General features: G+C 49.3%; 1 protein-coding gene across 4 annotated transcripts in view; it reads left to right on the top strand.

Moving 5' to 3' along the window:
• The window catches only part of GPAT4 (glycerol-3-phosphate acyltransferase 4), a 37,829-nt gene extending 23,676 nt beyond the window's left edge, over nucleotides 1-14,153 (top strand). For 3 of the 4 annotated variants that reach the window (XM_059685326.1, XM_059685325.1, XM_059685327.1), the window contains exons 3-13: nucleotides 3,263-3,332; nucleotides 3,500-3,800; nucleotides 4,977-5,051; nucleotides 5,781-5,870; nucleotides 6,044-6,137; nucleotides 6,724-6,839; nucleotides 7,697-7,752; nucleotides 8,205-8,290; nucleotides 11,081-11,209; nucleotides 11,288-11,367; nucleotides 13,166-14,153. In XM_059685326.1, the coding sequence (XP_059541309.1) occupies nucleotides 3,263-3,332; nucleotides 3,500-3,800; nucleotides 4,977-5,051; nucleotides 5,781-5,870; nucleotides 6,044-6,137; nucleotides 6,724-6,839; nucleotides 7,697-7,752; nucleotides 8,205-8,290; nucleotides 11,081-11,209; nucleotides 11,288-11,367; nucleotides 13,166-13,274 (1,206 nt within the window). In that variant the 3' untranslated portion in view covers nucleotides 13,275-14,153. The remainder of the gene's footprint in view (nucleotides 1-3,262; nucleotides 3,333-3,499; nucleotides 3,801-4,976; nucleotides 5,052-5,780; nucleotides 5,871-6,043; nucleotides 6,138-6,723; nucleotides 6,840-7,696; nucleotides 7,753-8,204; nucleotides 8,291-11,080; nucleotides 11,210-11,287; nucleotides 11,368-13,165) is intronic. The other variant, XM_059685328.1, reaches the window with a different exon arrangement.
• Nucleotides 14,154-24,908: the final 10,755 nt, after the last annotated feature.

Below are 24,908 nucleotides of genomic sequence, written 5' to 3'. Positions count from 1 at the left end.
GTGAGGTTGGAACTTGGGTGCAAAGTCAAGATTTGTAGATTTGGCAGTTTACTTAAAGGTTATAGCTGAAGCAGGGAGAGAAAAGAGTTGTTAAAAGATGTAGCCTTTGCTTGGGACTTAGAAGGTAATGGAGGATGGGAGCTGGATTTTTAAGATCTGAGTCTTTGGGTATATCTAGTTAGTTCATGGGGAAATGCAATGGAACTGACTGAAAAGGAGAGGAAGGTTTGCACTGAGATTAGTGTGGCTAAGACTGTTAGACCTCACTCATGTGATTAGTTCCTAAATTAGTTCCCAGTAGAATGAATGCCCAACAGAAGTGCACCATCGAACCCTCTGCACTTCTAAGGGCAGGGCCTGCTTTTCACCTGCCAAGGTCTGCGTTGGGTTTAATGTCACCTAAGAGTGCAGCATTGTTAATGTCCTTAAATGGTTTCTTCTCTGTCTGCTAGAAGCTAAAAAGGGAATAATTTAGCAGTCTGATACTGACAGTGTAGTGAATGGCATTTCATAGAAGAGGAGAGGGCTTCACAGGGAAATTAACTGTGAACCTAGGGTTCTCAGTTTTATTCTGGGTATCAGAACACTGTACTTTTTAAAGTGACAGTGCAGAGACGCCAGTTGTGTAGTTATCAGATGTTGCTTCATTCAGTCCTCTGTGCCAGGGTGAAGTAGTCCAGCCATTCCTTCACAGGCTGTTCTGAGCTGATAACCTGGTCCCTCCAACTCTGCCCTCTTCCCCTGCTCTGACTGGACAGATCTTTCCTAAACAGAAGCATTTTGTAATGTGCAAAGCAGGAGGGCAAGGGGATGTTTATGACCGAGCTTTGTCATAGAGCTAGGAGACACAGAATACAAAAACCACAGCCATCTTAAATTTTGCAGAGTGAAGCAGTCCTCACAGACATAAATTCTAATGCTCAGGAGGCCTGATGTCTGTATTACCTGCCTATTGCATCCTGATCTGAGTATCAGAATTGTCACTACAGAACCAATTCTGATTGTGTACTTTTATTTGTGCTTGCAGTACAAATACAGAGTCTTGGTCAAAATGGAAAGCCCTTTAAACTCTGGTTGAGTGACCTCTCTGTATGGCCAGGCTTACAAACTTTTTGCTCCTTATTCACCTCTTCCCTAGATGGAATCCCCAGATGAAATTCACCTTCCTCCATTTTAGGAGTTATATTTACATTTTCTTCTAGAAAAGGTCGTCTATGCATAGAGCCAAAAGACATCAATGGCTAAATATCTGAAATACAGAAAATGGGTTAGGAGAGTTTTCTTGCCTTAGACCTGTCTTTGAGTGGGTGACTCTGTAAGCCATCTGTTTTTTTTTAGACAGTGGAGTTTGAAGAAATTTCCAGATGAGGTCAGATCACTGATTAAACTTGTGTCCTGCTTTTGGCACTGCTAGACCATGCAGAGCAACCTTGCTAATACTTCAGGCTCTGCCAGAAAAATCCACACCAAATGCTTTGGGCCATGTGGATTTTGCTGTGTCATGGGATGAGAGTGTTCATTCCCACCTTGTATAACTGGAAATAGAAGTTTGAAAGACACCTTTTAAGATATCTGTTCCATTTCTTTGATCACCATGGACATAACTTTCTATTCGATGACAATGTATTCCTATAGGTAATAAGTGAGCTAATGTTTTCACCTTTCATTATTTGATAGTGGGAGAGACCCAGCCTCTGACTCTCTTTGGTTAAGAGGATTTTAATGAAGGCCGGCTAGTGTGGCTCAGTGGTTCAGTGTTGACCTATAAACCAGGAGGTCAGGGTTCAATTCCCCGTCAGGCAAATGCCCAGGCTGTGGGCTCAATCCCCAAAAGGGGGCATGCAGGAGGCAGCTGATCAGTGATTGTCTCTCATTGATGTTTCTATCTCTCCCTCTCCTTTCATCTCTGAAATCAATAAAAATATTTCTATAAATATTTTAATGAAGGAAGAGACTCTCTTTTCTAGATCTCTTCCAGAGTCGATTAATATTTTAGTAATGAGGACAATTAGGGTATTATGCAGTTGCCCAAGTTCTGTTATGTACATAGTTTCATTTGTCTAAGTCAGGGGTGGGGGACATCTGGCCCCCTGGCCATATAAGGGCTGATAAATCATTTGGTCAAGCACTGACAAGGCATTAGGGGTAGCTAATTAAGTGTTTGACCAAATACAGCAGGCTAATTTTTAGGTTGATAATTTTGTATGGCCTGCGAATGATATTACAAATATCCAAATGGCCCTTGGCAGAAAAAAGGTTCCCCATCCCTGGTCTAAATGCTCTTGTGATGTAGGATGTTGACGTGCTATCATTCTCTTCTGTAGATAGAAAAGACCAACTTTCAGCGTGTTGGCATGAGTGATGTAAGGGACATATGTGTCAAATTTTTTAAATTTCAAAATAGTGGTCTTTTTTCTTAATACTTTTTTTTGTTTTTTAACAATGACCCACTCTTAGGTCTTTCTATATTAAGTGGGGTTCTCCTGTTAAAAGTTTACTCAGAGGGTGAATGGACAGTCCAGACATATATATTACTTAAATCCATTTTTCTACTTGAAAATTAAAATTGTCGCTTTCTTGGAATAATTTGGGAGGTAGGCAGCATCGGGTGGCAGGCAATAACTTTAAAAATGCTTGATTTTAACAGACTGTCCAACCTCAGAGGGGGGCGGGTGGTTAGAGATCAACCAGAGGACTTGTATGCATGCATATTAGCATAACCAATGGACACAGACACTGGGGCTGTGGGGGATTGTCCTGGGGGGTGGGAGTGGCGGGGGGGGGGTCAATTGGGGAAAAAGGAGACATATGTAATACTTTAAACAATAAAAAAAATTATAATGAAAAAAATAGATGCTTTTACCAAAAAAAAGTTAAAAAGTGAAAAAAGAAAAAGCTTGATTTTGCTGTTTGTGAATAGCTGCTATTTGGCAGTAAAGAGGAATATGTGAGGTCCGCGTACAGTCAGCTAGGGAGTTCCTTAAGGAACCTGAGACAGAGATTTAGGCAGTGAGAAGCTGGAAACTTACCCATGCCTCTTGGTCTGCAGCTCTTTCCTGGAGGCGACTTAACTCTTGGTCTTAGTGATCAAGCAGGAGGCCTTCTCTAGCAGGAGAGCTTTGAGCTTACTTTTACAATGGGTGCTTTCTTGGCTACACTCTGATCTCAGGTGACAGGGCTTGAGGCTTTCACAGAATGGAATTGGAGTAGTTCCCTGAAAGGAAGGATTTTATTCTTGATTGTTACCGTTTTCCCTCTGTAGTGGGCGACCTTGAGAATGGAGAGAGGCGCCAAAGAGAGGAACCACCAACTCTACAAGCCCTACACCAATGGTAAGACTGGGTCTTGGTCCTTATCCTAACCGCCCCCTTTGAAGTATGTTCCTGGGTGCTGGACTCCCACACAGACTCCTCACTCTGTCAGAGGTGGGCTGTGTCCTCTGAGCGTCCTTCACACGCTGTCTCCCAGCACGCTGCTGACGGGATGTTCTCTTTTGCAGGAATTATTGCAAAAGATCCCACTTCACTAGAAGAAGAGATCAAAGAAATTCGTCGAAGTGGTAGCAGTAAGGCTCTGGATAATACTCCAGAGTTTGAGCTCTCTGACATTTTCTACTTTTGCCGGAAAGGGATGGAGACCATTATGGATGATGAGGTGACAAAGAGATTCTCCGCGGAGGAGTTGGAGTCCTGGAACCTGCTGAGCAGAACCAATTACAACTTCCAGTACATCAGCCTCCGGCTCACTATCCTGTGGGGCTTAGGAGTGCTGATTCGGTATTGCTTCCTCCTGCCTCTGAGGTGAGGGCAGGGCCCCAGGGGGCGCCACAGGACCTGAGTTGCTGCTGCCTAAGCCCCATGCATGATCTGCTTACCTTTGTCCCTGCTTTGTTTTCCCATTTTAGAAAGGATAGCAGGATTCTTTCCTTGGCCAGTCCCTCTGACCCTTGGAAGGGTACTGGTGATCATCCTTTTAAGACCCTGATTTTCTGCATATCAGACCGAAATAGGTTTCTAAAGACCAATTGAGTGTCTAGATCAGTGGTTCTCAACCTTCTGGCCCTTTAAATACAGTTCCTCATGTTGTGACCCAACCACAAAATTATTTTCGTTGCTACTTCATAACTGTAATGTTGCTACTGTTATGAATCGTCATGTAAATATCTGATATGCAGGATGGTCTTAGGCGACCCCTGTGAAAGGGTCGGTCAACCGCCAAAGGGGTCGCAACCCACAGGTTGAGAACCGCTGGTCTAGATGGACGAAGCACAGGGAAGGGAACATGATGTGCTCTCTGGCCACTCCTCCCTGGGCAGCTGATTCTTTCCTCTAGCACAGAGGCAATATTGATCTCGGTCTTTCTGTACCGTGTGCTTTGCCAGATGCTGGTACCTTCAGGCTCTACTTCCTGTTGCTTCACAGAGAAGCTTTGCTTCTGCCACCGTAAAGCCAAAGGGGAGGGTAAGACAGGACAGCAGATGCCTGCGGGAGAGCAGCCAACCAGCGATAGGATTTGCCATCATTCTGGCTGCCTCGTGCCTGAGGAAATAGTGTCAGTTCAGAGCCAAATCCATAGTCGCTATCAGTTTTGAATCAAAATGATCTCTGGTTCTGATAGGCCTGCTCAAGTTTCCGGATAGAACTCGAGTCTAGGTCAGGGGTGGGGAACCCTTTTCCTGCCAAGGGCCATTTGGATATTTAGAACATCATTTGTGGGCCACACAAAATTAACAACTTAAACATTAGCCTGCTGTATTTGATCAAACATTTAATTAACTCACCCCTAATGCCTGGACAGGGCCAGGCCAAATGATTTATCAGGTCTTCTACGGCCTGCGGGCCAGATGTTCCCCACCTCTGTCCTAGGCGATGGGGTCTTGGGGGTGGTTTCATGATGCTGCTTTCATTTCCCACATTCAGTTCTATACATGGTGCGAGGATTTGTTTGCTGTGTTTTAATTTGTCTTCTCATTACAGGATCGCTCTCGCTTTCACAGGGATTAGCCTTCTGGTGGTGGGCACAACTGTGGTGGGATACTTGCCAAATGGGAGGTGAGTAGAATGAGAGTGTCCATGGCCGAGGGGTGGTTAGTTCTGGAACGTGGCTGCAGTAATGAAGGCCAGGCTACTTCTCTGGGTGCAGCCAAGCCACAGAATCTCAGGTGGATGAAATAACCCAACAATAAACAATGGCATCAGCACTGTAGTCTTTTATTACCGGTCTAGCTCTCTAACCCTCACACTCTTCCCATTTAAAGACAAAGGAAAGAAACCACAAACTGTAGAGTCCAGTTTTAGCAAGTTTTACAGCTAATCTTTACCTTTAAGCATTCTACTGTGTTAATAAATTGGTAAAAGGATAAGAAATGTGTATAGGGCTTCTTTGTTCTTTGAAGGAGAAATTTGCTTTTCTGGGAAATTCTGGAGCAGATAAGCCTCTCCTCTGCCCAGGCTGGGTAGGAGGTTGGACCCTGGCCTTTCTTTGCCTCAAGGGAAGGAAAGGAATCTAGTAGACTCACCTGTGCAGGAAATTCTAGGGCTATGAATTCTAAACCCTTTACTTAGGTGAATTTAACAATTCTCATCATGCTTTGTTTCCTAATATATGGGCATAAAGATGCTAATAGATTACCGGGTTTTACCATATACACTAATACTTACAAAATACTTTGCAGTCATAAAGGACTGTAGGCTGTGACAGTTAAATTGTTGGAGTCAGTACCTTTTCCTGTCTTCTGACATGTAAAAGAAAATCAAAAATCTTTTGTCCTGTTGTTGCAGGTTTAAGGAGTTCCTGAGTAAACACGTTCACTTAATGTGTTACCGGATCTGCGTGCGAGCCCTGACAGCCATCATCACCTACCACGACAGGTGAGTGGTACATACAGAGGGAAAGTGGCGCTGGCAAAACACAACCCAACTACAATCAGCCAACCAGGGCTCTTCTGAGCTTTCAGTTAGAGCTAGTGAAGCTGAGGTGAGGGATGAGTTCCAAATGAATTGTTTCACATGAATTTGCATTGCTTTGCATACATTCTAAACAGGAAAAACAGGCCTAGAAACGGTGGCATCTGTGTGGCCAATCATACCTCTCCTATTGACGTCATCATTTTAGCCAGTGATGGCTATTATGCCATGGTAAGACTTCTTTCTTTCGCTTTCTTGGGGCAGGCTTCTTACTTTAGAGACTGGTCAGGTCTGGGAGGCTTCTGGGCCCCTCACTAAGCTCGCTCTTAAGAGTATGAGCAGGTAAACATGTTTATGTACGGGCTCCGGTCTAGATTTTTGCCTTTGTTGCTTCTGAGAACTCCTTGGGACTTTGATAGCAGATATTCTGAGCAGAGTGACTGAGAATGTGGCTGGAGATTAGGCATGGAAGGGGGGAGACAGGGAGGGAGGATTTGAATGTACTGGGCTCCAGGGCATTGGAGAATCTGTGCAGGGGGCACTTGACACAGGTGTCATTCAGCTTCATTATTTCACTTTAGGATTTTCAGCTGTGTTTTGAATTACACACCTCTGGTATCACTGATTAAAAAGAGAAATGTAAGATTCAGGGAGGCTATAGTGGTTTCTCAATAGTAAGAAACCTGTGGTTATCAATAAAATGTTAGAGTGTGAGAGGTTGGTGTGGTTATCTTGTGGGATCTGGGGCTTTCTCCACAGAGTGGGGGGTTTGTATGAAGATGGCTTCACTACCAGTTATTTCTTTGTCTGAGATTAGGTGGGTCAAGTGCACGGGGGACTCATGGGTGTGATTCAGAGAGCCATGGTGAAGGCCTGCCCTCACGTCTGGTTTGAGCGGTCTGAGGTGAAAGATCGCCACCTGGTGGCTAAAAGGTAAATCAACAAAATGCTATCGTCTGTATGACCAGTTACAGAGGAAGTGTGCATTTTAGAGGTAGTTATCCCTCCACAGTAGAATTGTGGTGTCTTCTAGACTGAGCCTATACCACTTTAATAATAAAAATGTTTTTTCTAAAACATGAAATATAAAAATGTATGCAAACCCTAATATTATTTACCGTTAGTAATGTGTCTAAACCTTTCTAATTTCTTGCACCCCTTGTAACAAACAACATATGCTATTTGAAATCTCAGAAGGAATTATTATTACAAATAAAAACAAACTTAGAGCAATGCAACAAAGTGCTTCCCTGTTTCAAGCTTGAAAAAAGGATTAATCTGGTGCAAGTAATGGCAGGAGCTTTGCAGTAAATTGAGAGGAATCCAGACCCAACTGAGACCACCTTTTATAGGGACACGTGAACCTGCCACTAAAGTCCCTTTGCTGCCTCTCTCAGGGACAGGGTGTAAAGCCAGGTGGATGTAGGCCCAGCTTAGCAAGGCTGGTGGAAGTTCTATAGCAGGCGTTTATTAGGGGTGCTCTTTGCAAGGCCCCATAGCAGGTGTGTCCTGCAGACAGTCCCAAGTCTGTGCAATGTCCTCTGTATACAAACTTTAATACTTAATGGAATAATTGTATGAATTAAATAGTAGTCATCTCATTTTCCCTGTCCTTAGGAGTTTTATCTTTGTGAGATTTAGATTTGGGGTTTATAAAATATAGAGTCATGTTTGTTCACTTGTTTTTATGCAGCATCTAGTATCACATCTATGTAGGTTATTCATAAATGTATTCTGGTGATAATGGACTAAGGCTGTCTGACCCTCTGTTTTATTTTTCTCTTTAAAAGACTGACTGAGCACGTGCAGGATAAAAGCAAGCTACCTATCCTCATCTTCCCAGAGGGTAAGAAGCCGTTGATCACCACCGAGGCTGCTGTGTTTGTGTGTGTGGGGGGGGCGGGGGAGGAGGGGCAAGTGCAGGATGGGGACTCTGGAGTTGCCTCAGCACCAAGTTCCTCAGCCTTTGTTGGGGTTATCTGTTTTCACGAATAATGTTAGGTCCTTTTAGATTGGTTGTGGGGCTAAAAACGCAGAATCCCTTCTGTAGTATTGTCTTCAGCTTCCTGTAGAGTTATTACTGAGACCTGCCAAATCTGCAGGCGTCTTTGGCCTTTTATCCAGGCTGGTGTGTGCTCATCAAGGACTGGTCCTGTCGTAAGAGAATAGGAAGTGACTGAGTATGTTGCTCATCTCTCTTAAATGTTCATTCATAAGCTGAGGAGAGGACAGACTTATCCTGTTTGAAGAGTCATTAGAACTGTTAGAAAAAGCATTTTATTCTCTCTTGCATTTTAGGAACCTGCATCAATAATACATCCGTGATGATGTTCAAAAAGGGAAGTTTTGAAATTGGAGCCACGGTTTACCCTGTTGCTATCAAGGTACAAGACCTCTGAGGGTGCGTGTGGTCATTGTGGCTGCTGCCAGGAACAGGATGCAGCGGAGAAGGTGAAGGAAGGCGCTGGTGGCACCCTCAGCGGGCTGATCTTCTTTGGCAGAGCAGCCTGGGCTGGGCCGTGTGGGTCGAGTGCTTGGGAGAATTTGGCCTTGTTCACAACCTGTTAGAAGGGACTGGGAGTCCTGGAATGTGGAGCAGCCAGATTCCAGCCCACGCCTCCCGCCCCCACCAATTCAGGAAGTGGGGAACGCTTTATAAGCTTTGTGTTTCCCCCCTTATTACCTGTCTTCATAAATCTAGCTGGGATGGAAGGTGTTCCACCTGAAGAGGTGGCTTACTGCAGGGAGTGGGGGTGCTCCCCAGTCGATCTGTGTGCTTGGTGGAGAGGCGAAGGTGCAAGGGCGCAGGGCGGCTCATCTGTGTACCAAGGACAGTTTATAAGGTGAAGTGGATCTTAAGGGCCTGTCTAGTCCATCCCCCCACCTTTTAGGAACTGGTACCTCTAATAGTTCAAACTCACCCAGAGAGGTGGGACTCATTTTCCCTTTTTCTCCTTCCCTCACCTCCCCCTTCGCATTCTTTTGACTTTATAAATACACAATATTATTTCTAAAAGTTTGCTGTTACATTATTCTGAACAACATAGGCTGTTGTTAACATGTTTAAAGTATTTAGGTTGAAATCAGGGTAAAATAGTGAGGAAATTTGAGCTGTGAGGAAATTAGAATTTAGTCTCCATACTTTTGCAAGGGTCTGCCTATTGTCTGCAGACCATTCTGTGAAAATACTGTTTCTTATCTTTATCTTGCCAGCACAGCTGGTGCGGTGGGGGAAGAGGTGCTCCTCTTGCAAATGCTTACAGGTGGGTGCAGCACCAGGGCAGGGATGGCCGATGAAGAGTGGCTGCAGGGCAGCGGATCCAGGGGTCAGGGCTGCTCAATAGGTTTGTGGGGGATGCAGTGTCTGCTGTGGGTGCAGGAGTGGAGAGTGGCGTTTGCTCTGCTTGCACGCCACCCTGCATTTTAGCGTCTGAGAACCCAGTGCTTCCCCGTACGTGTTTATTAAAAACAGACCACTGGAAAGAAGCCTTCTGTGCTCACTGGACAACCTGGGTCCTTGGGTCTTGGCAGCATTAGCTCCCCCGGGAGAACGCAGGTGCCGGCTTGGGCTTCTGACTCCTCCTGGGCATTGCTGATGCCGGTCAGGAGCCGCCCCGGGCACCCTGTGCTGGGGGGTGGTTTTAACCAGTTTCGGAACCTAGACCCTTGGGCAGTTAGGACTCCTCTGAAAGAAAAGGCATGTGAACCTCACATAACATTTCATTCCAGTCACAAGTTAAAGTCCCCATAAGATGAAGAGCTCGGCTCCACAGAAACTTTGCTAGTTTTGTGCAGTTTGCAGTAACCGAACTTGGATAACCTTAGCAATTTCAAGACTCTTACTGCACTTCCACCAAAATTGTTTCCACCAAAATTGTCATTATCTGATTTTGAGCAGTTCATTGCTGTTTTGAGCTTTTTGCCTTGTTTTTCTCTCTATAGGGTCTGCCCAGCGTGGAATAGAGACTCAGCCCTAAGCAAAGGACTCACACACTCACCATATCACATTTTTAAATCTACGCAGTATAGTTAGTGCTTTACAAAACAGGACAACACTTTAAAATCACAGACATGTTTACAACTCATTCTTCTCCCTGGTTTCCTTTTGGTATTATAATGTGAAGTCATTAAGCCTTCGGTAGTTATATCTAAATTTCTTATTTTCTGTAATTAAATCTAAATGTCTTCATTTCAGTACTCAGGTTCTCAACTGGGTATAATTATCCAATTCCTATTCTGCGAATCATAAAACTTAGGCTTGAAAGGCCTGGAAGATCATCTAGGTCTGTGCCCTGAGTGCAGGGTCCCCAGCACAGCCTCCTGCCTGTGTTCCTTCTGAGCTCTTCCCCGCAGGGGCGTTGTCCACACGGCTGGCAGCTTGGTTGTGTGGCATCAGCTTGAGATCCCACCTCCTCTTATTTTTCCACTCTCTGGTCCTAGGTCTTTGCTTTCTAATCACACTAAGCCAGTCTCGCGTCTTGTCTGTGATAGACTTTCAGACGTTGGATACCAGTCCCATGCCGCTTTGTTCAGGCATTCTCCTCAGGCTCAGTTCCTTCTGTTGCTTCTGCAACTCGCGCCAGGACCCCTCCCACCAGGCCTGCCGGTCACTACGTTAGTCTTCTGTTTGGTGAGAGTGAGGGTCACAGCATTGGCTACATTTCCCACAAAATCCTGTTGAATCACAGCCTTTGCCTCCGTTAGAGTCGTTGGCAAATGAAAGTCTCTTACAAGCCTGCGTCCTGGTGGGAAGTGCAGCATCTCTGGGGCGGAGACCTGTACTGTCGCTGTGCGTCCGCTTACTCGGGAGCACCGATGGTCAGTCAGAGCAGAGCCTCCTGCTCAAACAGATAACTAGCTTTGCTAGGGCGTAATTACAGAAGCAGTTCTAGTTGTTTTCTCTTGGGTCAGAGGCACTAGAAATGGTATTTAAAACTTGGTAGCAAACGCTGCAGACGAGGACACTTGTCTGAGGAAAGCCGCTAGGGTGTCCTCCCCGGGAATCTCCAGCAGTATTTTGGGTCAGTCAGGGAGGTTCATGTTTCTAGAGGTCAGAATCGCCGGGAGTAGCATTACTTCAGAGGTGTTTGTGGAGGGGCTAGGATCAGCTTTCTAATACTGACACTGCCCCAAGGACGCATTCATTGTCAGAACTGCTGTCCACTGTTTTTCAGTATGACCCTCAGTTCGGTGATGCCTTCTGGAACAGCAGCAAGTATGGGATGGTGACGTACCTGCTGAGAATGATGACCAGCTGGGCCATCGTCTGCAGCGTTTGGTACCTGCCTCCCATGACCAGAGAGGTAGGTACCCCCGCTGCGGAGGTCTTCACTTAGCTCGGCGTGAGCCTGGGCTCAGTGGTCTCGTTCACTTTCTTACAGGCAGATGAAGATGCTGTCCAGTTTGCAAATAGGGTGAAATCCGCCATTGCCAGGCAGGGAGGACTCGTGGACCTGCTGTGGTGAGTCTGTGTGATTTTATCAGCTGGGTCCGAGACAATGTCAGTTTCTGAAGGAAATGCTAAGTTGTGACCTCATTTACGAAGACCCCTCCCCTCTCTGGTGTGGAGAATGAAGCTCACCGGCCCTGGGGCGTGAGCAGTTTGACTGCTCTCTCCTCTGTTACCCTGATCTCGGGGGGCATGAGCCCGGGATGCTTGGGCTAAAGCAGTGAGTTGTAGCTCTGGGGTTGGTGCCCGTCTACCAGGGCACCAAGCAGTCTTGTCCCTTCAGGTGGGGGAGCCCTGATGCTGATCTGGAACCCTCATAGGAGTCCTGGGCTCTGAGCTCATATATTTGGCAAAATTGGATCATCCTCAGAAAAGCACAAGTTTCCATTTTTGCATTTAGTGTGTTACCTACTAGGGCAGGAATTGGCAAACTTTTTCTGTAGCGTCAGTAAATATGTTAGGCTTTGTGGACCATGTGAACCATTAAGCTGCAGCTGCTTAATTCCGTCATTGTGGCAGGAAAACCACCAGAGTCGACACATAAACAAATGAGCGTGTGTGTTCCAGTAAAACGTCATTTATAAGAACAGGTGTCAGGCTGTGTTTGGCCTGTGACCATAGTTTGCAGACCCTTATACTGGACTATGAGGTAGTTACACTCCAATAACAGGAGAGTGACGGATGATTGCTGGCTCAGGGAAACCATTCTGGCTTATTAGGATCTCCAAGGTTAAGTGCAGGGCTCTGGAGGGCATTTTTGGAGTGGACATTGTGGGAAAAGTGTGGAAATTCACATTTGTGGGTGCTCCATATGATCTTACTTCATCCTCAGAGGGGCTCCGTGAAGTATGGAAATTGTTGCTCCTATTTTTCAGATGACAGACTGAAACTCAGAGATTAAGTAACCAATGTTCAAAGTCACAGAACAAACACGGGGGCCAGATTTTGAACTCGGGTCTGACAGGCTTGTAGAGCCAGAATGTTCATGCACTGCTCACGGTCCCTCTCAAGGCTGGGGAAGACATGGCTGCCTTTGAAAGGACGCCTTTGCTGTGGATGTGAGAGGGTGGAGCAATGTCGGGTCTTGGGGTAAGGTCTGTCCAGTGATGGGGCTTCATCAGAGACTTCCACCACTACCGCTCCGTAACTCAAGAAAAGGGCGGGTGGGGACTGAACGGGCATGGATTCTCTTTAGTCATCGAAGATGTGGTAATTCTAGGGTGTAGATGAAGAGTTGAGGTGACGGGTGGGAGTGGGACCTTAGAAGCAAATCCAAGTGGAGTGCACTATTTGGGGATATGAGGAAGTGCTGGGATTCCCCATGGCACTGGCCCTGAGCACAGAAGGAAGAACACAGTATTTCCCCTGTGCTCATTGCTTGCATGAACTTGGAGAATCCTTGGATCTGAACTTTACAGATTTTATTTCACAGATCCATTTTACCGATTTGTTGTAAGTCTCAATGTTTCTAAAGCTTGGTTCACTTTCCATAATGCCAGAATAGCTCCTTTGTCTTTTTTAAGATGAGGATGAATGTTGGAGTAGAAAGAACTTAAAACTCCTTGGTAGGTTTAAGCAATGACAGTACCTTGGACATGAGTGGTGAATTCTGGCCCCGAGCAGGAGTGAGTTTTGAGGTAGAAAGGCTGGATTCCACAGTCCAGGGCCGGTTTCTGAGCTCACCCTGATGAGAGGCCGTGGAGGACCTTCGTTTCTGCAGGGTGTCTCGGTTCTGGGCAGCATGGGGCAGTGGCTGTGGTGCAGGGTGGGCAGGAAGCGTCGTCCTTACATGCAGCCTTCCTCTCCCCAGGGATGGTGGTCTGAAGAGGGAGAAGGTGAAGGATGCTTTCAAAGAGGAGCAGCAGAAGCTGTACAGCAAGATGATTGTTGGGAACCACGAGGACAGGAGCCGGTCTTGAGCCCACACCTCGCACTGGCCGGAGCCGCTGTGCCCGAATCCTGGCACTCCTGATGGGAGCCAGCTGGAGTCTTTGCCGCCGCCCCCACTGCTGCATTCCTTCCAGACTCAGGTCTTCGGGCTGCTCTGGATCCTGGCGCCAGCTTCTTCAGAGCCGCAGGGCCCGGGCTTGCCCTCTGAAGCGAGTGCTACTGGGTGTTGCCGCCCAGGACGAGAGGCCTTCTTGTTTCTTTTACACTAAGTCCATTGGAGGAATGAATGCCATTAAAGTCAGCCCTCCACCTGTGCGCACGCGGGGCTGAGTGATGGGGAGGATTCGGCCACATTCCCGTGCTGGGCCCATGGGACACCCACATGCCAGGGACGTGGCCGGGGGAAGGGCCACCCACTCGGGAGGAGAGGCACTGCGAGGCAGGGTGGCCGGCCAGCCCCGCATCGCCCAGCCCTGGGCTTGGCGGACTGGATAAAGGAAACTGTTGTCTGCCGGGGCTTTCGGCAGAATGAAGTGTTAAATTCCCATGCAGTCACCCAAGGGCGTGGGAAGAGGCAGGACGGACCCGTGACTAGTGTGTGGTGGGAACCAGGAGTCATTTCACGTTCAAACTCCAGTGCCCCCCAAACTCCCATGTGACTTGCTCTTTGTTAACACGTGCCTCAGTTTTCCCATCTGTAACCTGGATCGGGAGGGGAGGGGTGGTGATACCTACCTCACAGGGTTGTTGTGGGGACTGAAGTGCTACTGTGCGTGAAGGATAATGGAGCTCAGTGTTCCAAGTCCAGGACCCTGAGATGTGGCAGGACAAGGGCAGAGCTTGGCGCTGCTGCCCTGGCTTCGGCGTTGTTCTGTGAGTAAATAAAATGGTCTTTGACGGTGAATGAATAGAGGGGATTTTCCCTTCACTCTTTCTCCCCTAGATGTAACCCTAAGCAACACGTTCCTTAACAAAGTTACAGAACCCAGAAGCCAGGGCTGGCGGGTGTAAGCGTGACTTCTGGTCTGAGGACTAGCATTGTTCAGCAGCTTCTGCTGCTGCTCTTTGAAAGCCTATCAGATGTCTGTTCGCACGTCTCCCTGGTTAACTGGGAATTCCCAGCAGGGATGGAGATGTGGAGTTCTGCACAGACGGTGCCCTGGGACTAGAGGTGTGTGATGTGGGCACCCTGTGTCGAGGTGGGCGCGAGAGGCAGGATGGCCGGGGCAGTCTGTAAGGACAGAGGAAAGCCATGAGGAAATACAGGGCCAGGCAGGAGCGGGGGCCTGGGAGAGTCCGTGAGGGGCAGGACTGGCTGTGGTGTGTGTGCACCACACAGCCAGAGGGAGGCAGCAGGCTTCATGGCCCCTGCGCCCACCTGCAGGCACTGAAGGCAGATCCAGAGCCAAGCCACCCTCAGCTCCTGGGTCAGGGGTCTACCAGTTTCCAATCCCTCAGAAGAGAGCTGCCTCACCCCTGCCATGTATCCTCCCCCCACTTCCCTCCACTCCGCGTGGCCCAGTCACCACACCTCTCGGGGTTTTGCACCAGCCGTGGTAAGTGTCACCTCCAAGTCCACCTCCAGCCTGCGATTTGGGGACGTGGGAATGAAGCCCCGCCCCTGAGGCTCCGGAATTGATAGCACTTTGCCTGCCTCACCTGAGTGTAACTCGCCCTAACCACTGCCTAACCTCTTTGCCCCATTTCCTCTTACCTGCTACCCAGTGAAACATTTTACTCTCGAATAAAAACACTATTATGACTGCAAGAACCGCCTTATGAACTGCTTTACAAAGTATTCAGGAGGAAACAGCGATTATCAGCCTTTATAAGAGGTGATATTTACAGTGTTTTCAAGCTGCTGGAATCATCTTTAAAAATGGATCTGGAAGACCAGGGTCCCTCTTTAAACTCCCTTTAAAAAGAAAAAAAGCCTGCTTGGAAAAAAAGCCTGCTGATGAATACATTTATGATTTTCATAGGTATTTAATATTTTATCTTTATTTTTCTCACGTTATTTTCAACAAAACTGCTGATGACAAAGTATTGCAGGAACCTGGTTTAGAATCACTACTATGTAAAGAAATAACTTGTGGAGACTAAGCAATGATTACATCCCTCTTTTACTAAGTGGGGAGAGGAGAGATGAATTACGCCGTACCCCCCACAACAAATCTCTAACGTTAATTTAGCACTTGTTACAAGCATGCAGACACTTCAGACTGTTCCATCGTTCTAGTTGGGGACCCTGCAGGCCCCCAGTTCTCCATAATTCAAAATGCTTGGTTTGGGGTAACGGAGTTGGTCTTGTGGGGTAAAACTTCATGGCACTCAGGGATAATAACAGGGAAGCATATAAAATACAAAATACGCTCCCTCTTGTGATCCGAGCAGCAAAGACGGTGCTCTTAGAACAGAACCAAGTGTGGCATTCGTGAGTCGTGAGCACCAGCAGCTTCCGGTCCCACTTCCAAATCTATGACCTCTTGGCTGCTTGGACTGGGCTTCTCTGACAGCTCCTTCCCCCGAAACCAAGGACCTGGGCTAGATGACCTCCAAAGCCTTTTCCACCTCCGCAGTTTCTGTAACTTAAACCATAGTTCAAACTTTGAGAAGCCATTTTAAAACCATTTGCTTCCTGCAAAACAATGGGGCTAGTGAAACTCCACCAGAGGGTGTCCACGCGCGAAGGAGAGTCCCCAGCCGTGTTGGTGACTGTGGGCCCAGGTGAGTTTGATGGCAGATCTTGGAAAGACTTTTTTCACTCAAATAGATTTTTTACCCCAGCCAGTTAGAGAAGGAACTTTCTAAAGAGGGTAGTAAAATTCCGCTGCGAGAGGAAGCTCACTAGAAAGCTGTGGGCCAGGCCAGAGCTCAGCCGGGCTAAGGTTGATGGAGCAATTTGAGACAACATCCTCATTATGTTCCTCTTTTACTAAGTGAGACAAGGAGATATGAATTATATCCTACAGTAGAACCAACTTTGGAACTTGATTCTTAACTGTGTCAGACCCATTCCCTGTTGCTGCTCTTCAGAGGTGATAAAAGGTTTGGGGTGAGGTGCTGGGGGGTGCTGCACAGAGCCCTGAGTGCCCAGCCCAGCCCAGTGCCGAGGCTAGGGCACGTCCTGTCTCTGCCCGCCGCAGCAGCACCTACCAATGATGGGACTATACATTCAGCCATTGAGATTTTGGAATTGGCCAAAACCTCAATGGTCAGGAATAGTGTTTCCCACGGTCCCTGATGCATGAGAGTCCCTGAGTCATAGGCCCCATTCGCCTGCTGTGCGTCCAGAGTGGCCAGCCTCGGTTTCTCTGGCTGCACTCGCCTGTGTGGCCTGGGACACCCGCTGGAAGGGCAGCTGCATGCACACTGGTTCTTGGACATGTTAAGAGACGACCATCCCGCCATCCATCTTCCACTGCACCAACACTCCCGCTCCCCCCAGTCAATATGTCTCTCTCCGATGGGAAAGTTAATAAATTTTGCTCTAGATTAAAAGTATTGATCATTTCATTTGTAAACGATAAATAAAAAGGGGGAACTTTTCATTGCGCCAGGGGTAGCGTCTGGTGTATTTGGCTGGTGGAATTGCGCTAGCTGTCGGGGGGGTGGGCTGCTCATATGCATTCTGGCTGGCCAGCTGCATTGATTTCCTATTAGTCTCCCAGCACCACCCAGTAACACATCATTTCAGTACCTGCTATTAATGGTCTTTTGATAAATAATCACTTGTAAGTCAATAAATTTTTATTAAACAGTGTGGCTCTTTGATTTATTAAAATCCGACCGTGTTTGTCTGGGAGAAAAGGGATGCTGAATTGAAGTGGAGGTTTTCATACATCTTCCTGACGCCGAGCAGTCACCGCACACTCCGGAGAAAAACAATTGCGTTTTAACAGAAACAAAACAGCCGAGTTTGGAACTTGGACCCAGGGAAACTTGATCTCCGTCAGTCCCAGTCCGAGGCTACTCTGGGGAGCAGCAGGCCCGAGGGCGCCGTGTCAAGAACTTTGTTTGCTTCTGAGAGTGGTGAGGTCCCCGGGCTGGGCCCCGCCCCTCACTTGCCTTCTGGTAGCACAGACCCTGCCTGTCCGCCGGCCAGCCCTCCCCTGGCTGAGCGGTGCACCTTGGTGATGGCGCCTTTGGCAAACAGACATTTGAGATTCATGAGACAAGTGAGACTGCAGGTCCTGTTAGCATCCTGATCAAATCAAAGACTCCTTGTGGCAGGAAATGCCCAGAGACCGACCGTGTTTTGGTATGTGGACATTTGGCTGTATGGATTATTGTAAGAAGTGAGCCAATAGCTGAAGACTGGAAATCTTTTTTGTGAGGTTGTCATTGGCCTAAAGTTGGCTGTAAAGGTTTTAACATCTTTTCAATGCGACGAATATGGCCCCAGACATGAATATAGAGTGGCCCAACCCATGAATACCGAAGCAGAACTCCCAGAGGGAAGTCTGAGAAAGGGAACAAACCTGGCTAAGAAAAGGGTTTTGATTAAAACAAACACTAGTTGGAACGCCTCGTCCTTGGCCCTGCCCTGATTCCAGCTACTGCCGATGACTTCGCTTCTCATTCAGTGATAGGTGTTCACAGAGGGCTTTCGAAGGGGGACTTGCTGGTGACTTCCGCTCGGGCCTCGATGGCCAACATTTCATGTTATTAGATGTTTAAACCACATTTCTAGATGTTTTTATAACAATGTTTTAAACCTGCTGCAAGGTTTCTGTGCTGCTGCCTGGGGTCCCTTTCTGTCCTGGTCTTAGGGGTGGAAGCTGCCACATCAGGGGACCTTGAAGGGGACCAGGAAGCAGGAGAGCAGGAAACAGCGTGTGACTGTGCCCAGCAGGTGTGCATTTACAGAGGGCTTTCCCTCCGAGGCCCATCCTGTCCCGGTGCGGGGACTGGCCAAGGACCAGCTTCTTCTCCCCAGAGCTGAGGCTTGGGCCGCACCCCACCCCCACCCCCACCCAGGGTGGTGCAGGGGTGTGCCCAGGCAGGGAAGCCACAGGACCGCACAGCTTTCTAAAATGAGTCACACCAGATCTGCACTTCACATGCAAAATTCAAGTCCACTTTCAAGGTTAAAGGAGAGACTTGTGAAGTGTTTCACCTGGGGCGTCACCCCTAGCCTTTGTTAATTCCCCTTCACGTCACTTCCTCTGCTTTGTTGTTAGGGCTTTGGCAGGAAAGTGGAGGTCATGTTTGTCTCTTGTGCTCCATGAGTTTACTTCCGGTGATTTTGAGTCCAGTACACGAAACTACAGGAAAGGAGTGACTTGCTGTGCAGCTTTCACAATAATGAGGGGAGTGAGGTTGGCACAAGGAGTTACAGGGCATCTGGGCCACCATCCACCAGGTACCTGCACCTCCTGTAGGTATAGCCCGGCTGTGGGAGGCCGAGGGAAGGTGGGGCTGAGAGGCTGTCTCCCTTGGGAGTCAGGATGGCGACCTGAAGCTTCCAGAAGATGCCCTGGTGATGCTAGTGAGCTACAACTACTTCCTTCTGTTCACCCCACAGCTCCCAGAGGCATTCTCATTGCATTTGAACCCCCCCTCCCCCCCCTCCCTAGCCCCACACACATATTGCAGACTCAGCTCCGAATGGCTGGAAATGAGGCCTGGAGAAGGTTAGCGGGTGCCTTCTCCCATCCGAATCTAGGCCAAGGTGTTCTCTGGCTCACCTTGCTTCCTCCCATCCAGTTTGCAGGGTCTCAACAGACACCTGCCTCCCTAGCTTGAGGAGGGGCTCTACAGGAGTGGCGGGGGAGGTGCCCAGCGTTTGGGGTCCCTGGTTCTTGCTGCCGAGGCAGAGAGCTCGGGGAAGGGCTGCTTGCACTCAGATTGATCCACCAGCTGTGATTTGTCATTTCTCCAAGGCAGGCGCTGTTTTCTCTTGCTTCAGGAGGCCCCTTCGACACCTGCTTTATTTTTCTTCCTGCGCTGACGTGACGGGAGACAGGTGTTAAACTACTTAATCACTTTAAAATTGTTTTAATTTTCTGTTTTTTATTGATCTCTCCAGCACCAATTAATCAACTCACTGGACCAGGCAGTTAGTACATTAAAAATTGTCAGGGAGGCCGTGCATCTTGCAAAATGTCTAAAAAATATTCGGCTAGCAAATTTCGTTTTTCTTTGCCATGCAACAGTCCTTGGCCCTCGGAGCTCCCACGTGGAAAGGGCCTCTGGGGATGAAGTGGTCCAGGCTCAGTCAAGGTGCAGGCGGGGCGCTGGCCAGAGGGGCTTCCTGTGGGGAAAGCAGAGACAGGTGCCCTTCTCATCGCTGATCTCCACCTTTCCTTCCACTTGTGCTCTCTGCTTCCCGAACAGCGCGGGGTCCCCTTTGCCCGAGAGAGCTGGGGATTTGGGAGGAAGGGCGTGCTTGCTCTGGGCCATGTGTCCTGCCCCCACCAGGGCAGGACTTCACAGTCTGTGACTCCCCTCGTGCCCACGGCCAGATTTCCTCTCCCTGGACGCCGGCACTTTTGACTCATCCTCAGTTGCTGCAAAGCCACCTCCCTCGGTTGGAGGCTTGCTCTACCTGATAACTCTGCTGGCAGGTGGCTGTGTGCCATGCCACCTCGCCCCTGGCACCGGGTGATGAGCCTGCAGCCCTTCCATGGAAGGTTCTGGGGCCACCCCGTCCCCACGGCCACCCGACCTGTGCTGCTGTTATCACTCCCCTTGAAAATGATTCACTCCTTGGCTGTGCTTTCTGAGTTCAGGAAAACACGGACAGAATAGCCAGGGGCTTCCTCATCATTTCTCAGGCGTGGAAATTTGTTTCCCAGTGTTCCCATTTTTGCCTAATTTTCTATCACTTTCTAAAAGCAAGCCTCTTATTTTTTCTGTAGCAAATTAAAGGTCAAGCAGCCGGTCTGCCCGGTCTGCCTGTCTGTCCCTTCCCAGGGGGTCCCAGCCTCCCAACATCTCTCCCCCACCTCGCCCTTCTTCCTTCCGCCCCTAGTGCCCACATGACTGAGGGGAGACTCCTTCTATCCCCCTCCCCCTGAACCACACAGGTTCCCCCAGAGACCTCAGACACCGGCCCTTTAGAATCAGGGCCTGCAGAGGAGGCCCGGATGGTAGGGCAGCCGGGGGCAGGCAGGTCAGCCCTGCAGCCTGCGGGACTCACCTGTGCCCAGCCCCCAGCCCCACCCGCTCTGTATTAATTGGTATATGATTGGGCCAGGACGTATAACCCGGTATTGATTTTCTCTCTGGACGCCACAGCTTTATTTGCTCACATCTGCCTTGTGTTTAATTGGTTCTTTGCTCTGGAAACGAGACCTCTTATCGGCCGGTTGGGTTTCTTTTCCTGGGACACACAGGCACGCACACACCCTCACGCTCCGAGTAAGCCGGCCCAGCCCTGCCCCTCTCCCGCCCTCCCACCAGGAGGCATTCCTGTTGGGTGGAGGGAGGAGAATGCCTCTGTTGGGCTTTCTCAGCAACTTCCTGTCTTTACACTTGACCTCCTGTGCCCGTGGCTGATCCTTCCTGGCGTGGAAGCGTGTGGCTGTGGAGTCACACTGGGTTCAAATCCCCCCCCCCCGCCCCCACCTCCCTGTGTATGGCTGTGCAGCTAACCTCTTGAATGGTTCTGCATTGCAGTGTCGTCTCTCTGAGAAAAAGGCAGAGTATTTGCTTCGTGGGATTTGTAGTCATCACACGTGGTGCCTGGCGGTTAGTGGGTGAGCGCTAAACAGCAGCTTCGTCAGTGACAGCGTCCCCTTCCGCCTGTGCAGCCGCGTGGCCTGCTGTGGGAGAGGTCATGGCCACGTGGACAGAAAGAAAAAGAAGTCTCCCGTCACCTTTGTGTGACTGAGTCGGGTGGGAGACCGTGTCGCCCAGGGCTCAGGGTCCAATGCGCGTCTCTGACCTGAGGTCCTGCTGTCACCTCTCACCTTGTCTGAGGCCCGATGACTCTTGTCCTCTCCCTGCAGTAGGGAGCTCCTCTCAGCAGGGCCCCTCTGCCACCTGGTGCCCCTCCCCAGCACAGCCCCAGGCCTGCCCCCCATGTTGGAGTGGGGGGTGTGGAGGTGGGGGGTGGGGTATTTTCTCTCCTCTGACTATGGCTCCACCTTTGGGCTGGTCTGCCCTGGGCTTTCTGTAGCAAGGGGGGGGGGGGGGGGCGGGGCGGGCGGGGGGATGCGGGGGCGGGGGCGGGCTGCAAAGGCCAGAGGTAAACACTAGTTTCCTATTGACACAGCATTCGTTCTCTCGCCTGGACGGATGAATGTGCCCTCACTCACTTTACCAAGATTAATGATATTTGTTTGCCTGCAAAGAGAGGCCTAATGAGGGCTTTTGAATGCCTGCCCTCTGGCTGTAGGGGAAAGAGGCGGGCAAATGCTCTACCTGCAAGAAGACTGGCCTCCTCTACTTCCAACCTCACTGTCCCTGCTCAGGCGAGGGCACCTGCCCCTGGAAGAAACAGGAGGAAAGAAATATTTCACAGAATGTGAGCTGTTTGTGTCCTGTCCCAGGGGGTTATCACTGACAAGGACACCTCAGCAGACCTGCACAGCGGGGCCTGGAGGGCAGCCAGCTCCTCCCCCTGCCAGTCCCCTGAAGCTCTCGTCCCATCTGTGCAATCGGGGTTTCGCCCCATTTGTACCCAAGGCTGTTGCCAAAGGAGGGCCCGTCTTTGGTTCACTGCTCTACACTGGAGGTGGGGAACATTCGGCCTGAGGATCATCTAAGGCCCATGAAATCATTTGGTCTGGCTTTGCCAGGGCATTGCGGTGAGTTAATGAAATGTTTGACCACATATAGCAGGCTAATTTTTAAAAAATATATTTTATTGATTTTTTTACAGAGATTTTATTGATTTTTTTACAGAGAGGGATAGAGAGTTAGAAACATCGATGAGAGAGAAACATTGATCAACTGACTCCTGCACATCTCCTACTGGGGATGTGCCCACAACCAAGGTACATGCCCTTGCCCGGAATCGAACCTGGGACCCTTCAGTCTGTAGGCTGATACTCTATCCACTGAGCCAAACCAGTCAGGGCCAGGCTAATTTTAAGTTGATAATTTTTGTATGGCCTGGGAATGATGCTATAAATATCCAAATGGCCCAGGGCAGAAAAAGGTTCCCCACTGAGGAGTGACAGCGTATTAGAGGGGACAGGTCGGGCTTCTGAGGGGGGCACTGGCAGAGGAGCATCGAGGCAAGTGAGGCTGCCCAGCAAGACCTTCAGGTGGGAGAGTCCAGGGCCTGTAAGTGACGTGGGAACAAGACTGGATCTGAGCAGCTTCTGTTTGTGTAGGTGCAGCACAGCTTAAAGGGCAAGAAGGGGCCAGCCTACTGCACACTCTTCTCACAGAAGCGCAGGCAGAGGACAGAGGTGCCGGGGTGGAGTTGTTCCAGCCCGGGCTCCTCCAAAGCCCAGGACTAGCACGGTCTCCTGGGGGTGGGGGATAGGCCAGGCCATCTCCTGGAAGGCAGCCTGAGTCTGCAGACCCTCCGCGGAACCGCAGGGTCCCTCCCCAGGAGAGCCAGGTGCTGCTCTCATCAGGAATTTGACCAAGACTCAGACCCAATAAACACTGGGGGTGGGAGGAATTGTTTGTTTAATCCAGTCCCTTTCTGTCACTAAGGAGGGGCCACTACAACCTGGCCTTCTGAGCTGAGTGCAGAGCTTGGGAGTGAAGAGAGAGAAAGGGTAGCAGGACCCAGCTCTCAGGTCATGGTTGCAAGGGAGGGAACACTGGGAAATTCTAACCCAGGGTAGCTCCCTCCCCGATATGTCCCCCAATTGGACTCCCTGGCAGGGATAGCCTATAAGCAAGCAACAGGGCTTTTTTTTTTTCTTTTTCTCTGTGTGTGTTTTTAATAGAGTTAAAATATTTATTTTCTTGCCCAGCCGGCATGGCTCAGTGGTTGAGAGTCAAGATATGAACCAGGAGGTCATGGGTCTATTCCTGGTCAGGGCATATGCCTGGGTTACGGGCTCATGTCTGGGTTATGGGCTCCATCCTCAGTGGGGGATGTGCAGGAGGCAACTGATCAATGATTCTCTCTCATCAGGGATGTTTCTATCTCTCTCTTCCTCTCCCTTCCTCTCTGAAATCAATAAAAATATTTTTTAAAAATTATTTTCTTACCTTATTAGTCTTCTTTCTGTTATAAAGTATAAAAACCCAACTCAATTAAGATGAAAAGGTATTATTGTCTCCTGAAAAGGCTGGAGTAGATCAGGCCTGGCTGCATTTGGGCCTGAAACAATAATACCAGTTCAATTCTGCTCTCCCTCCCTCTCTCAGATCTCTTTTTCTTCCCATTGGCTTTCTTCTCAGGCAGGTGCCCCTCACAGAAGCAAGGTGGCTGCAGCAGCCAGAAAGAACGCCAGGTAGAGAGGTAAGGGAAGTGCTACCAAGAACAACTTAGGTCCTTGGCTCATTGGCTGGAATTGAGCCTGGCGCCCCTGAACTAACCCATCCCATAACCAGAGAGGTGGCATTCACTGATTGGCCTGGGACTGTGTCACTCATCTATGCCCAGCTTTGGGGGTGGGGTCAGCCTGCCCACAGTAGATCAATCAAACATGGCAGGAGGGTTGTTTCTCCTTAGGAAAGTCCAGGTGGCATCACCAGGAGAAGGCCAGGATCAGTGCCAGCAAGCCCAGGCCACAGACGCACACTGCACCCTTTTTACTCCTCTCGGGGTAGAAGCTGCCATTCACTGAGCTATGTTATCCTGCAGCACAGACCCCTCTGCCCTGGTTTCCTGGGCATGTGATGGCCCAGCCAAAGCAGTACTGGACCTGCAAGCCCACCGTTGCATTCTTTTCCAGGACGTAGTGGCAGTGGGTTAGCCAGTTCCTTAGAGCGGGGTCTCTCCCAGCAGCCCTTGGAGGTGTGGTTATGTTAGACCTTCCCACAAGTGTCACAGACACGGGGCTGATGCCAAGTGGCATGGGAAACCTCAAGGGCCCTGCCATCCTCCCTCTTTCACTGGGAAGAAGAACAGACCCTTGCAGCTTGGTTTCACCCCTGCTGCTTGCCTTCCCTGACTTTTTGAATCTTTGTCACCTGGGGAAGAAGGAAAAGCTACAGAACTCAGTGAAGGTCTTTATGAACAACGCCAGGATTTAAATTTGAGTTGGGCTTCTAAAATGTGTGTGTGTGTTCCTCACTGTTTGGCAAATGTGCCCACTCCCCGTGCTCTAGGGCACTAGTTAACTAGGCACATTCCAGGGCCACACCCTGCCCAACTGAACCGATTTGCCGGGAAGGGCCCCGGGAATCTGTATGTCTAAGTCCTGTCGTCAGGGGAGCCTGAGAAACTGCCTAAATGAGTATCTGGCTGTGTTATGTCTGCTCCATCCAGGGACACTGACTGTCGATTACAAAACAGCAGAAACCACACCAAGAAAAATGATGTTTGCTGCAATCGTGCATTACAACACATAGATTAGTGTGTCTTTGAGTAGTGAACTTTATCTGGTCCTCTTGTGCCCTCTGTAGCTTCCAGGTCTTTATACACCCGGGGAGTAGGCACAGCCCTGGACTTAGAGCTGGAAGACGAGGAGTTTTGACCTTGGACAGGTGTCCTCAGCACTCCAAGCTCCAGTTTCCTCTTCTGCACACTGGGGATGAAACCTGATGACCAGTCCACCTGAGGATCAAATGGAATAGCATCC

The sequence above is a fragment of the Myotis daubentonii genome, chromosome 2 (assembly GCF_963259705.1).
Source record: "Myotis daubentonii chromosome 2, mMyoDau2.1, whole genome shotgun sequence".
NCBI classification, from domain to species: Eukaryota; Metazoa; Chordata; class Mammalia; order Chiroptera; family Vespertilionidae; genus Myotis; species Myotis daubentonii.
Note: the sequence above shows the minus strand (reverse complement) of the source record. Positions and strands in the feature narration are given on the sequence as shown.